Below are 15,636 nucleotides of genomic sequence, written 5' to 3'. Positions count from 1 at the left end.
TTTTGAATAATACTTAGTTGATTGTTGTTTATGTAATTCATTTGTACTTTATATTTAAATATTTAACTAAGAAATCATTTAAAAAAATATAATATATTTATATTATTAATTTAAATAATTGTATCAAAACCAAAATAACCGACCGAAATAACCGAACTATTTCGATAGAAAACCGAACCGAACCGAAGAAAAATGGTTCGGATATCGGATTATATATTTGTAAAACCTAAAACCGAACCGAACCGACCGATGAACACCTCTGATGTTTATCTGTATTTGAAATTTTAAAAAGACTATATTATTTTTAATAAAAAATTATTAATTTTTTTAAAAATAAAATTATCATGTATATAATGAAAACGAAATATATAAAATTAAAACAAACTTCACATCCTTTCCTACCCTAGAGTCTTGACATCGCAGGTACACACGTTCACTGCAATTTTTCACACAATCGATATCACTTCTCGTTTTTCTCGAGACCCAACCCCTAATTGGACTCTGGATCCTCCGTTGGTATGTTTAGCTCTACAAATTACTGTTTATATGTTACTGTTGCTTCTATTTGATCGTTATTTTGGCAATTTTAGGTGTTCAAATGAGATTCCTTCACTATTCTGTATATAAGTTGAAACCCTTGATCCGATGTTGAGATCTTCTCTATAGTTATGGCAGATCAATTTCATGACTGGTAGTTATGGTTCATTTGACATGAGTGGTTGATGAATTTGATTTTAGAATAAGAATGAAACGTGCGTCTTTTGATAGTGATTGTGTAAACCAAATTAATTCCTGTCGTGTGTCATGGTAATTTTGGCTTATGTTTGTTGCTGCGGGTTCACAGATGCAAGTTTAGGTGTTTCAATAGGGTGTTGAAGATACAATATTTGTAGAGGCTCAGACCTTAACTCCTTAAGATAGGTTGGTTGACTAAACTCTTAAACTAAATGTTTGAGAAAAGCAAATGTACGAAGGATGGAGGAATTTTATCATGGATAAAATCAGGAATTGGAAATTCTAACTGCAGAGGAATTGGAAGGTCAAAATTTGGGAGAGAGAGTAATCAATCATAGGTCCAGGATTGATAAAACGATTTAAAAAAGCAATTTTTCTTCATGCCATAAAGATCAGCTCTAACGGTCATTTGTAGATTTAAGGACAATGAAGGTGAGATGTAGGTAGCGTGTAATATCTCATTTCATAAATATTGAGACAATATGAATGAGATTATGTAGGTATAACTCGGGTTAATAATTTTCACAGGGTGAGAATGGATGCAAAGTAATTACTAGCGTAACCCCTTGTGCATATTTCCCTATGTGCTGGCCCTGATCTGTGGGCCCAAGGCATTATTTAATTGTGTTAGAATCGGCCCCAGGGTGCGATTGACATAGAGATTCCAGCTAATTGTGTACCGGAGGAGATCCCAGATTGTGGAGTGTGATGTTGACATTGTGCATCTAACAGGAGGTGATTGTAATACTAATACCCCCTTGGCATATTAGAATATGGGGAAATATGAATGGTCTTGTAAGGGTGTACAACGGACTCTTGCATGGGCTGCGACATTGTGGGCCTAGGCCGATAGAGTATTAAAGAAAGACACGATTCTGGAGTTAGAAAAAAATGATAGAATACCACGAGATTATGGTGAGTGTTCGAGGACATAAGGTTTCTTTTAGGTATGTAAAAGCAATAAAAAGTGTGAAACGTGCAAAGCTGCAAGATCAAGATTAAACGGGTTTAGTACGATATTTAGCGTGAAAAGTAGTTTAGTTTTTACTAACTTTAATTAACTCAAGTCAATCAATATATTGAAGAACACAAACATACATAATTTAAGAATAAATATATAGATTTTAGTAATTTTTTTACTACCAAGAGTAACCATTAAAGAAAATTTAAGTGTCTTTTTTTAAAAATTTATATTATCAAATATTTAAAATTTAATAATTAACTTTTATAAAAAATAATACAAGTTAACTTAAACCTTTCTTTATAAAAAGTTTAATTTAATTTTTTTTCTAAAAAGCTCATACTTAATCACACTTTTTTGTGCATAATGTGGTCAACCTTAGATTTATCGCTTTTTCCTTGAGCAAAGTTTTTTCCTCATGTTTCACATTTTTTCGCGCTTTTAGAACAGTGTGTAAAAGTGATTCAAGACGAGGATAAAATACCTGCAATATCTTTGGTATGATGTACAGAAATTGTTTTAAGGTTGCTGTTCGTCGTTTGAATTTTTCTTCTAATTCTGTATATCGTGAACAGGTCAATTGACCTCTTGAAGTGAATTGAAACAGTTATTGAATGTCACCTATCTGCAAATAATTGTAGTTAATCTAGATTAACAAACTATTTTGGTTTATATGGCCTGGATTTCAATAATTGATTCCTTAATTCTAGCCATATTTTTTTTTATGTAAAGAAAAATCACTTACGGTTCACGTTCATTCTCGCACTGCTGTGAAGGATTATATTTTTGATAAATGGTTAAATATTTATGATGAAATACATTTTCAAGATTTGCTCCAAAATGAGTGATGGGACTGGCTATATTCGTTAAAGTAATACTGATGTCTGACTTGATAAGTTAAGTGGTCACCAGGGTTCTAACAAGGCTCACTTTACAACAGTTGTGGAAAGTCATTTTTTTAGCAGTTGTGGGTGAAAAGGTCCTTGAGTACTAATATACACATTGTATATTGAACTCTTGTTAAAAACTAATGCAGGTTTTTTGCCAATTATGTTTTCAGAATTGATTCTTGATATGCCACAAACATAACTTAGAGCTAGCTGGTTTGAGGACATTATATTGACCAATGGCGCTGCGTTTGATTATGAGAAGGAAATCACTCGCTGCTTTGGCATACTTGGTTCTCTTATTGGAAACGTGTTATGGTTTTTATCTACCTGGAAGTTATATGCATACATATTCAACAGGAGATGAAATTTACGCCAAAGTGAATTCATTGACATCCATTGAAACCGAGCTTCCTTTTAGCTATTACAGTCTTCCTTATTGCCAACCACAAGGGGGAATCAGGAAAAGTGCTGAAAACCTTGGAGAATTGCTGATGGGAGATCAAATCGACAACTCTCCATACCGTTTTCGGATGAATGTCAATGAATCAGTGTACCTCTGCACCACTCTTCCATTGAATGATCATGAGGTAAAGCTTTTGAAACAGAGATCTCGGGATCTCTATCAGGTGAACATGAATCTGGATAATTTACCTGCTTTAAGATATACCATCCAGAATGGAATTAAAATTCCATGGACTGGCTTCCCAGTTGGATACAGTCCTCAAGACAGTAATAATGACTATTTAATCAACCATCTCAAATTTACTATTTTCATTCACGAGTATGAAGGAGCTGGTGTGGAGATAATTGGTACTGGAGAAGAAAGTATGGGTGTCATTTCAGAAGCTGATAAAAAGAAGTTGTCTGGTTACGAGATTGTTGGTTTTGAAGTTGTCTATTGCAGTATAAAATATGATCCTGAGAAAATGCCTAAAAAAATGTATGAGAACATAGCATCTGTAAGTTGCCCACGGGAGCTAGACAAGTCCCAAATCATAAGGGAGCAAGAGAAAGTGTCATTCACATACGAGGTTCAGTTTGTAAAGAGCAACACAAGGTGGCCATCTCGGTGGGATGCTTATTTGAAGATGGAAGGTTCCCGGGTTCACTGGTTTTCAATTCTGAATTCGTTGATGGTGATTTTCTTCTTAGCAGGAATTGTATTTGTCATCTTTCTGAGAACAGTGAGAAGGGATTTGACAAGGTATGAAGAATTGGACAAAGAAGCTCAGGCTCAGATGAATGAGGAGCTTTCTGGTTGGAAGCTTGTGGTTGGTGATGTCTTCAGAGAACCGAATTATTCAAAATTACTTTGTGTAATGATTGGAGATGGAGTTCAAATTACTGGGATGGCAGCCGTCACTATTGTTTTTGCAGCTCTTGGTTTTATGTCACCAGCTTCAAGAGGTATGCTATTGACTGGAATGATATTGCTTTATCTTTTCCTTGGAATTGTCGCTGGATTTGTTGGTGTTCGTATGTGGAGGACTCTGAAAGGAACATCTGAAGGATGGAGATCAGTTTCTTGGTTAATTTCATGCTTTTTTCCGGGAATCGTTTTTATTATACTAACTATCTTGAATTTCATCCTTTGGGGTAGTAATAGTACTGGTGCTATCCCCATTTCTTTATTTTTCATATTGTTGTCGCTTTGGTTTTGTATATCGGTGCCACTTACTCTCTTGGGAGGATTCTTAGGCATTCGAGCTGAGCCTATTCAATACCCTGTCCGGACTAATCAAATCCCTAGAGAAATACCTGAACGTGGATATCCCTCATGGCTTCTGGTTCTTGGAGCGGGCACCCTTCCTTTCGGGACCCTCTTTATCGAACTTTTCTTCATAATTTCCAGCATCTGGCTCGGAAGATTTTATTATGTCTTTGGCTTCCTTCTTATCGTCCTCCTCTTGTTAGTCATTGTCTGTGCAGAAGTTTCGGTGGTTCTAACTTATATGCATCTGTGTGTTGAGGACTGGACATGGTGGTGGAAGGCATTCTATGCCTCGGGTTCAGTTTCTCTCTATGTGTTCTTGTACTCGATTAAGTATCTGGTCTTTGATCTCCAGAGCTTGAGTGGGCCAGTTTCTGCTACACTTTATCTTGGCTACTCTTTGATAATGGCTATTGCAATCATGCTTGCGACCGGCACAATTGGTCTTCTTACGTCGTTCTATTTTGTACATTACCTTTTTTCATCAGTGAAGATCGATTGAAGAACAAAATAATCATCTTGTGTTTTTGGGATATGAAAAATATCTGTCGGCAACGTATCTAGAATAATGAGGCTGTTTACTTGTTACAGAATTCTGATACGTTAATTCGTTACTCGTTATCTTGTGTCATTTTGTCGTCTTATTATAGTCTTTTCCACTCACTGTAGTTGCATGCATTCGAAAATTATATGCTAGATTCGTTTGTAATTGTACCGCTATCATTACATAAAAGTTTATTTTGAATTCATCGGCTCATTTCGTGGATAATTTTTCTTATAGTTTAGAGCATGCGTTTAAATTATTAAAATAATATTTAATTTTAGTTTATTGTTAAAAATTTAAAAATATTGATTTCATCCTTCAAGGCTATTGAACATGTAAAGGAGCAATTGAAACAGTACATTACACTGTTCAAAAATGCCTTCTTGGGTATGGTGGTAGACGAGAAATTGTTTTAAAATTTGCTTTCGTATGATTTGTGGCTTGAAACTTATGTTGAGCATAGAGAAATTATTTGGGTCATGTGTACTTCTTTTAATTTTTTTTTTGATAATTCACATTGTCAAATTTGTCAAACATTGTATTCTAATGTTAAATCTTCGATCAAAAATGGAATACAAAACTTTTATAAGATCGTTTCATAACAGTCAATTTTGTGAGACATTATTCGATTTATGAAAATAATTATTTTTTATGACAAAAATATTAATTTTACTCTAGATATAGATCGGATAAAAAATACTAAATTAAAATTATATATCTTATTATCTCAATATAAAAGTGAAAATGATTTCAATATATAACCAATGTCATATATATATATATATATATGTGTGTGTGTGTGTGTGGTTTTAATATATAACCAATGTCATTTAAATATGTAAATTTTTATTTTGTCAAAAATGTAGGTAGTTTATTAAATTAAAAATTTTAAAGATGAATTTGCATAATTTTGTTATATTATAAGTGGTATGATAATTTAAAATTTAAAATTATATAATAGTTATAAATGATATATAATTTTTTTAACATATGTTTTTATAATATTTTTATTTTAATCTTAAAAACAATATAATATAAATTTTAAATAAATAATCAATTAACTCCATTTAATTACATCTTTGTTATTGATAAGGCTTTGCTTCTAAGACTAAAGGTTTAGTTCGCCTGGAGAAGAAAGAGCAGTGAGATGAGAAAAGTTCCTTCCTTCAATTACACATGCGAATGGCGACTCAATCTTCTTCCCACCCTATTATCTGCGCTTCATTCAATCAAGATAACAGGTCATTTCAGTAACCCTTTATTTTTTCTTTTATTATAATGATTACGAAGCTTGAATCGAATAGAAATTTGGCGCAGTTGCTTTGCAATTGGAACGAGAGATGGGTTCAAAATTTTTGACTGCAATACTGGAAAGCTTCTTTATGAACAAGGTATCCGTAAATTAAGTCTGAATTTACCATTAATATCGAGGTATTTGGTATATATTGGAATTAATGTACCGGTTGCAAAAGTATTTTTTAGGTGATTTAATATAGTGCAGTGTTATGACGATTAATTTTTAAGAAAAATGATTGCTTGTTGTGGAATTGTGTTTGTAGAATCTCGGTAGCTGGGCCACGCGCTAACGAAATTTTTTGTCTTAATTCTGTTTGATCTCTTCCAATTTAGAAAGCTATTTTGAGACTGTAGGCAGTTGATGTCGAAGGGTTGCCATCTCAGTGTAGAAAATTGACAATTTATGTCTTCTGTGCCACTTCTGGTTTTAATCGATCTTTTAAATATCTCACAATGGTTACAAGTTAATGTTAATGTTCGTCTCAAGTGCGTTATCTTGAGATACACATATGAAAATAAAGTATAAAATTGAAAATGAGATTTAATTAGAAAATACCAAAAAAATATCGGGGTAATAACACGAGCAAGATAAAAAGAATTTTATTATAATATTTTATGATTTACAACTATTTTTACTATGTTTCCCAAGAGAATACGCACTCTCTTAATACAGCAGAACAAACACCTCACAAATATTATAAAATATTACACTCAAATACCATGAGTTGAAGGGAGAAAGATTTGAGAACGGGATGATCGAATTACTGAAGAACATATCTATTTATGATGCAAATTCTTCCTATGAGCATGATTGCCACCAATCAACTGAAACATTTCCAAACCTCCTGAAATATATATAAGGGTCTGCAGTAAGTCGGTTGTATCCAAAACTTATGATATGAGAATCAAATCTCTTGTATCAACACATCGACGCCTGTTTGAGACCATAAAGAGATTTGTTCCACACTTCCACCTGGATTTTGAATTCAACTTCGATCTTTCTTGTGCATTATACAGAACGTACATAGAACTTCCAAATGTATGTAAATGAGAGTAATTAGTCGTCTTCCCAGTCCACGTCTCCATCGGAGTTTTCAAATCAATCGCCACTGAAAAAGAACGATTGATGATACTGCCCAAAATGATTTGGCTAGACCCGCGATCCTCAACATGACTCTTGTTCTGTCCAACAAGGTCCTGTTCATCCGTCAATCCATTTCGTTGAGATGTGTAAGCCGTCGTGAACCGTCTTTTGATGCCATGATGTTGGCAAAGTGCATCAAATTCGTCATTGCCATATTTTCGTCCATCGTCAGTCCTCAAACACTTGATTTTCTTTTCAGAATCAAGTTCAATCCGTACTTTGAAATCTTTGAAAACCTGGAAAATAGCTGATTTTTTTATTGGATACACCCAAAATCTCCTAGAGAAATCATTAATGAACGAGACAAAGTATATCGCTCCTCCCAGGGATACAAAGGGTGCTTGACAAACATCCGAGTGAATCAGATCTAATATGCTTTTGCTTTTGGCAGTAGAAAGTATCAAACTTTCATCTGATTGTTTACTTGTAACAAAATGCTCACAAAAGGGTAAGACACTTTTGTGTGTCCCGGTAGCAGCTTCCGTTTTAAGAGAATTTTCAACCCTCGTTCTGACACATGCCCAAGCTTTCTATACTATAACACTGTTAATTCTTCTCTTACACCAATTGATGTAACCGCTAATTCCGCCTCTTCGCGTGTTTCTCCCAAAAGTACATACAAATTTGCAGCAATATTTTTCCCCTCATAACCCCTTCACAATTTTAACGATCTCGTTCTCGATACTGGTTTTGCACTCAATATCATCCAACTGCCCCAAGGACAAAAGATTCTTTGTCAGCCCCTTCACATGTCGTACCTCTTGTATGGTGCGAATGATGTAATCAAATATTTTTATTTTGATGATACCGACCTCGAGGATTTCCAAAGCATGATCATTTCCCATGAATATAAATTCTCCCAAGACTGGTTCAAACTGAACAAATCATTCTCTCGATACTCGTACATTCTTTTTTTAAGTGCCCTTTAATTCCACATTTAAAACAGTAAATATTTTTCTTCTTACTTCTCGACTTTGATCTACCTCGTCTTTGGCTCCCACTGGAGTCACAAGTCCATAAATTTTTTTCTTATCATTGGTAAAGCCTCTTCATGCTTCGAAGTCACCAACCTATCTTCTTTATTCTTGCGCCAGCTTTCTTCTTCGAGACTTGCAGTTAAGACATTGTCGAATTTTAGAGAGCCAATTAGAAGATTGTTGGTTCAGTTGAATGATAAATTGATCATATGAATCTGGTAGACTTTGAAATAAAAGCTTTGCACGTTAATTTTTCTCTATTTTATGTATCATAGAGGTGAGTTGAACAAATAGAGTATTTAGTGTCTTGATATGGTCGGTCATCAATGAGGATTCCGCCATCCGAAAAGAATAAAAGTCTGGTCCGACAGGGCAAGGAATGAAGTAGTCTGGTTGGATAGAACCCTAATATACTTTAAATAAATAAGTTTCGTTGTCAAATGAAAAAGAAGGATCCTCTTTAACTTAGCTACCGAAACCAAAAAACCAGCCTTCTCTTTAGGAAAATCTTGTTGTGTAGTTACTTAACCTTGTACATTTTTGTTAGATGTTAGAGTATTCACTATTCCAGAAATCTTTTGCCGTCTTTATCTTAGAAATACTTGACAGTACTTCGTTTGGTGTGGCCAAGTGTAAATTGCCAACATCATTATCATTCATCTCATTCCATTTTCCATCTTCTATCATTTTCCTCGGTCTATATCCAATCGCCACCTTCTCCTTTCTTAAAACTGCTTGTATCTTTATTTTCCACAACATAAAGTTGCACCCATTGAATTTTACTATCTCGTACCTGCCTGCCATTATGTCTACAACAATTTAGTAGATTGGACAAAATAATTTCGTTTTAATAAAAATATCTTTCTTGATGTGAAAGATCAGCTAAGGTTGCAACCTCAAAACAGAATTTTAAGAAATTTTAAATCAAGGATCTAATACCATTTGTTGGTTTCAGTGCGGTATCTTGTTGTACAAATATGAAATAAAATATAAATTTGGACACCGAGATTTATGATTTATACCACCACTCACTGTATTTCCAAAAAGAATACACACTCTCTTGATACAGCAGAACAAACACCTCACAAATATTATAGAATATAGTGGGTTGTTCGAATTAACGAAGAACACATCTATTTATAGATGCGAATTCTCCCTATGAGCATGATTGCCACCAATCAACCGAAACATCCACTGCACTAATTAATTTAGCCACCAACCACCTTACTCATTAATTGGCCGATAGTTACAAACCATGCTTGGGGATTCTAGTTGATTTAAATTTTTTCTGTTCAGTATTTTTGTCCTACTTTTATCAGATGGACTGATTCTGACAACCATGTCCATGTTAAAAGGTGTAATGTACGACCAAGGGAAATACAGAACTTAGGAATATGTCACGACCTCCACATCAGGCCAGGGCCAGCAAGGGAATCCGAATGTACATGTCTACAAGAGGCACACACATGGCAGATTCAAGGGCAAAGATTAGGATTCTGTTCTTATCGGTTTATTTTTAAGTTATTAGGATTGGGTAGATAGGATCTGGTTTGTTAGGATTTGGAATATGGTTATCATCTCTAGGATGAGATAAACTATGACTCCTTTGTATTTATTTGCATCTTACCTTTAATGAAATTCATTCAGAAAATTTCCAACCAAAGTTACGAGATCGTGAGGTTCTCTATCGAGCCTCATACTCATCATCTTTACGATAGGTCGTCAAGGCCGGAAGTCTAACAAAACTAAGTGGAATCTGAACTCCACGTGTTCCTTTCCCAATAGACCCGTTGCTCGATCATTAACGCGGAAACGCGACAAAGTGGTATCAGAGCCAGGTAGTAATGGGTGACTCGGCAATCTCGAAACAACTCGATGCCTTCATGAAAATGTACATCGAGGACAAGAAGATACAAGACCAGGTTCAGCAAGGGTTTCGAGAGCAACTGGAAGAATTATCACTCTCATTGGCGGCTGTTCGCACAGAATCCAACCAAAACCAGGACATGGACAGTAACGTCCGGGGCTCGAACGACTACTGTCGGGGCGGCTCCGATAGAGAAGGTTTTGGAGGACAGCGCTATGCACGGATGGACCTTCCCTGATATGATGGGCTTGCCGATCCTCTAGGGTGGTTAACTCACTGTGAATATTTTTTCCGCCATCAAAACACGCCAACCCACGACAGAGTAAGGATTGCACCGTTCCACTTGGAAGGGGATGCACAGTTATGGTTTTTAAAGGCCGAGGAAAACAGCCCCAACATGACGTGGAATGACTTCAAGGAGCAATGCCACTTACGTTTCGGGCCCATCCTACGCTGCACTAAATTAGAGGAACTATCTAAATTAAAACAGACCACTTCCGTGGAAGACTATCAACAGAAATTCGAGCGATTAATGGCTAGGGCGACCAACCTATCTCAAGATCAATTGGTGGAACTTTTTATCAACGGGTTACAGGAGGTTACAGCAGCGGAAGTCCTCATTCACCTACCTCTGAACTTACCCAGGGCCATGCGCCTCGCAAGGTTATATGAAATGCGCTCGGGGGTGCGTCCCGCCAGCAACCCGCCTACTAATCGCCGCAATGCTACCCCACAATCAACAGGTCCATTTATCCGGAGGTTAAATCGCACTGAGATAGAAGAACGAAAGGCGAAGGGACTGTGCTATAATTGTGACGAACTATATCTTCCGGGGCATCGCTGCAAGAAGTTGTTCTGGATAGAAACATTGGATGATGACACACAACGAGATGACCCTAACCTTTCCATCGAAGAAGGCGAGCCAGAGGTTTCAATTCATGCCATCACAGGGACACAGGGAGCACAAACCATGCAGATCAAGGGGACGATATCACGCAACCCACTGCTCGTCCTCATTGATTCGGGCAGCACTCATTGTTTTCTGGACAAGTCCGTGGCACAGAGTTTGGGGCTTCCAATGGAAACCAAGGCTGCTCTTCAAGTTTTGGTGGCCAATGGGAGACGGATTCCTTGCACGGGAGTTTGCCACAACGTCGTTTTAGGTTTGGGAGAATATAAGTTTTGCATCGATTTTGTTATCATTCCCCTGGGTGGTTTCGGTGCAATTCTAGGGGTCAATTGGCTCCAACTCTTTGGACCAATTCAATGGGACTTCGCCAAGATGTGTATGCGGTTTGTGTACCAAGGGCAGACAATTACTCTCCAAGGGAACACCAAAGACAACCCTCGATCGAATGCTCACCTTGCTACCATGCACGTCCAGAAGGCAAAAGACCAGGATTTACATAATCTCCTCCTTGAGTTTTCAGCAGTATTTGCGGAGCCGTCGGGCCTTCCTCCCCTCCGCCACTTCCAGCACAAGATCAGCCTCGAATGCGGGACAAATCCAATTGATGTCCGTCTTTATCGCTATGCGCATTCTCAGAAGGATGAAATTGAAAGACAATGCACCGAGATGTTATCCAAGGGCTTTATTCGATATAATACGTCTCCTTTCTCATCACCCGTCATTCTAGTTCCGAAGACAGATAAAACTTGGAGGTTTTGTGTGGATTACCGTGCTCTAAATGCTAAGACAGTCAAGGACAAATTTCCAATACCCATCATCGAAGAACTATTGGATGAATTATTTGGTGCTTACTTCTTTACAAAACTAGATTTGCGAGCAGGTTATCACCAGATTCGCATGGACCTAGGAAGCATTCCCTTGACAGCATTCCGAACACACCATGGGCACTACGAATTTGTAGTTATGCCTTTCGGTCTCACCAACGCGCCCGCCACATTTCAAGCTCTTATGAATTATGTGTTCCAAGATTACCTACGAAAATTCGTGCTCGTATTTTTTGACGATATCTTGATTTATAGTCCTACATGGGAGAGTCATTTACAGCACTTACACGTCGTGCTCACTACACTTCAGCATCACCAACTGTTCTTAAAGCGCTCCAAATGTTTCTTTGCTCAGCAGGAAGTGGCATATCTGGGCCATGTGATTTCGAAATCAGGGGCTAAGGTGGATATATCTAAAATCGAAGCCATCGCCGAATGGCCACAACCGACCTCGCCAACAACTCTACGAGGCTTCCTCGGTCTGACGGGCTATTATCGTCGTTTTGTCAAAGACTATGGATTAATTGCTGCCCCGCTGACATCTCTTCTGCGGAAAAATGCCTTTAAATGGTCCTTGGAATCCACAACGGCATTTGAAAAACTCAAAACAGCGCTCACCACTCAGGAATGGGTGCAGTACTTCAGCAAGATGAGCGCCCCATAGCTTTCTTTAGTCATTCATTTGCTCAACACCATAAAAAATTACCCGCCTACGAGAAGGAACTAATGGGTTTGACCAGAGCGATACGCCATTGGCGCGCATATTTTTGGGGCCAGCCATTTGTAGTACGTGCGGACCACTACAGCCTCAAGTATCTTCTAGAACAACGAATCGCAACGCCATCTCAACAGCGCTGGTTATGCAAGTTATTGGGGTTTACGTTTACCATCGAATACAAAAATGGACGTTCTAATATCGTGGCGGACGCCCTGTCCCGACGAGAATCTCCCACAGCATCGCCACCGCTGTCTCGGCCCCCTCTTGGGATTTCTTAGACGATATTAAAGCAGAAGACGCACACTCGGACGAAATCCAACAGCTCATTCAACAAAATGTCAGGGCTATGTCACATGACCACTGGGCTTATGTCGAAGGACTTTTACTGTATAAGTCTCGCATTTTTCTACACAAGGCATCACCATTGACTAATCGAATTATTAGTTCCATACACAATTCGTGCCATGAAGGATATCAAAAGACATTACAACGAGTGACGCGCGACTTCTATTGGTCAGGAATGCGACGGCAGGTGCTGGACTTGGTGGCCACGTGCCTTGTCTGTCAACGGAACAAAGTTGAGCACCTTCAACCGGCGGGGCTCCTACAACCACTACCGGTCCCTAACCAGGTTTGGGCAGATATTTCGATGGACTTTGTGGAGGGTCTCCCCTCCTCACATGGGAAAAATGTGATCTTCGTAGTGGTCGACCGTTTGTCAAAATATGCACATTTTATTGCGATCGCCCACCCTTACACGGCTGTTTCAATGGCTCGAATCTTCTTTGACAATGTGTTTAAGCTGCACGGCCTACCTGAGTCTATTGTCAGTGATCGAGATGTGACCTTCACTGAGCTCCTTTTGGAAAGAACTATTTCGTTGCAAGGGACCAAGCTCTGTTTCAGTTCTTCATATCACCCTCAATCTGATGGGCAAACGGAGGCTGTTAATCGAGTGTTGGAAATGTATTTACGTTGTTTTACCAGCGACCATCCGAAGAAATGGGGAGAGTGGCTCGCGTGGGCTGAATATTGCTACAATACGAGTTTCATTCATCATTACGCACCTCTCCATTTGAGGTCATCTATGGGAGGCCACCACCTCGCCTCTTATCATACTGCCCCGGGGTCGCTCGCCTAGAGGCTGTGGATCAAGCATTATTGTCTCGTGACAAGCTGCTACAAGACATCAGAGATCGATTGATGCATGCACAAAATCGCATGAAGGTACAATATGACAATAACCACCGGGAATTACATTTTCAGGTGAATGATAAGGTTTTGTTGAAACTCCAGCCGTATCGCCACTTAAGTTTATCAGCCCGCGCTCATCGAAAGTTATCCCCTCGCTTCTATGGGCCTTCTACGGTTTTGGAACGGATTGGGTCAGTTGCTTATAAACTCCAATTACCAGAGTCTGCCAAAATGCATCCAGTTTTCCACGTCTCCTTCTTGAAGCCATTTCGTGGGACAGAAGCATGCGAGCCCTCACTCCCTGCTCTACATTCAGGAGAGCAACTCCCTACCACACAGTCCATACTAGACCAACGTGTTCACAAGGGAAAAACAGAGCTGCTGATTCATTGGCAAGGATTGTCACCAGCCGAGGCTTCATGGGAAGATGCGGCATTATTCACAGAACGTTTTCCAGCATTTGTGTTTGCGGACAAACACCTATCTCAGGGGGTGGGTGATGTCACGACCTCCACATCAGGCCAGGGCCAGCAAGGGAATCCGAATGTACATGTCTACAAGAGGCACACGCATGGCAGATTCAAGGGCAAAGATTAGGATTCTGTTCTTATCGGTTTATTTTTAAGTTATTAGGATTGGGTAGATAGGATCTGGTTTGTTAGGATTTGGAATATGGTTATCATCTCTAGGATGAGATAAACTAGGACTCCTTTGTATTTATTTGCATCTTACGTTTAATGAAATTCATTCAGAAAATTTCCAACCAAAGTGTTACGAGATCGTGAGGTTCTCTCTATCGAGCCTCATACTCATCATCTTTACGATAGGTCGTCAAGGCCGGAAGTCTAACAAAACTAAGTGGAATCTGGACTCTACATTTTCCTTTCCCAATAGACCCGTTACTCGATCATTAACGCGGAAACGCGACAGAATATCACTTCGCTGTAGCAAATGAAATAACCTACACGAAAAAGTTTCAAAATAATTTATTTGTACTTGAAATTGATAAAAATGAAGACTTTGCCTCTATTCAATATGAATTAAAAATGATGGTCTTATTCTAGGACTTGATTGCTATTATGTAAGCTTTTCTGCTGTCCAGTGAACTATGAAGTGTCATGATCCTTAGGTGAGTAAATTAATATTAGTCGTGAGAGCAGTTGTTCACAAAAACCAAGGAAATGAGGGATGAATGAATCAATGAATTCTAGGAACAAAATGAGTTGATATTCTGTGAAAGACTCATCCTCTTCGATTGTATGAATCTACTTGTGATCCTCAATCTTACAAATTCCGAGTGAAATTTTTTGTGGAGGCCAATTAATGAAATCCAGTTTCTTCTTGTAGTTATTGGGGCATTTGTTATTGTTGAAATGCTATACAGATCAAGTCTTCTTGCCATTGTCGGTGCCGGTGAACAGGTTTTCTCTCATGTTACTTGAATTTATTTTGAGATTTTGTTGGCCTTTCACCATTAATAACAATACCTAATTAGTTTTCATATTTCATCTTCTTCCACCAGCCATCTTTATCACCAAGAAGATTATGTTTGTTCAATACTGTTTCTGGAACTGCTCTCCGAGAACTAAATTTCTTGACTTCCATTTTAGCTGTTCGTGTTAGCAGGAAAAGGTAAGTGTCATCATATTTTCCGCCTTCACATATTTTAGGGATGAGAGGTTTCTAATGTTGATAAGCTGCTGAGTAGTGGGATGAACTCAGGCAAATTTTGGTCTTCTTATTTTCATTGGAGATAAATAGGATGAACTTTGCATCTGTGTTGAAGATCTACTTGTATTATTCATAATATTCCACGGTTTTAATAAGCTTGGTAATTTCTCTTCTTTTTTTTTATGTACAAACTA

General features: G+C 38.1%; 2 protein-coding genes across 5 annotated transcripts in view; both read left to right on the top strand.

Annotated features, from left to right (window-relative positions):
* Positions 1 to 393: 393 nt before the first annotated feature.
* LOC140803029 (transmembrane 9 superfamily member 12-like) lies at positions 394 to 5,046 on the top strand. 2 transcript variants are annotated; one of them, XM_073158706.1, is made up of 2 exons: positions 394 to 516; positions 2,757 to 5,046. In XM_073158706.1, exon 2 carries the CDS (start codon positions 2,823 to 2,825, stop codon positions 4,797 to 4,799), a length of 1,977 nt encoding a protein of 658 aa, XP_073014807.1. In that variant the 5' UTR covers positions 394 to 516; positions 2,757 to 2,822; the 3' UTR covers positions 4,800 to 5,046. The 2 variants fall into 2 exon arrangements, with proteins under 2 accessions (XP_073014807.1, XP_073014808.1); XM_073158707.1 differs by having other exon boundaries at positions 2,733 to 5,046.
* An 889-nt stretch (positions 5,047 to 5,935) lies between these two features.
* Positions 5,936 to 15,636, top strand: part of LOC140803027 (autophagy-related protein 18b) — a 30,895-nt gene continuing 21,194 nt past the window's right edge. For all 3 annotated transcript variants that reach the window (XR_012111733.1, XM_073158705.1, XM_073158703.1), the window contains exons 1-4: positions 5,936 to 6,082; positions 6,159 to 6,232; positions 15,119 to 15,192; positions 15,294 to 15,403. Coding sequence is in view for 2 of the 3 variants with exons in the window: in XM_073158705.1 (XP_073014806.1) it covers positions 6,018 to 6,082; positions 6,159 to 6,232; positions 15,119 to 15,192; positions 15,294 to 15,403 (323 nt within the window). In the remaining variant the exon portion in view is untranslated. The remainder of the gene's footprint in view (positions 6,083 to 6,158; positions 6,233 to 15,118; positions 15,193 to 15,293; positions 15,404 to 15,636) is intronic.

This window comes from Primulina eburnea, chromosome 10, assembly GCF_022965805.1.
Source record: "Primulina eburnea isolate SZY01 chromosome 10, ASM2296580v1, whole genome shotgun sequence".
NCBI classification, from domain to species: domain Eukaryota; kingdom Viridiplantae; phylum Streptophyta; class Magnoliopsida; order Lamiales; family Gesneriaceae; genus Primulina; species Primulina eburnea.
Note: the sequence above shows the minus strand (reverse complement) of the source record. Positions and strands in the feature narration are given on the sequence as shown.

Excerpts from the sequence above, each read along its gene's own strand:
- LOC140803029 (XM_073158706.1), top strand. The coding sequence starts at position 2,823 with ATGGCGCTGCGTTTGATTATGAGAAGGAAATCACTCGCTGCTTTGGCA.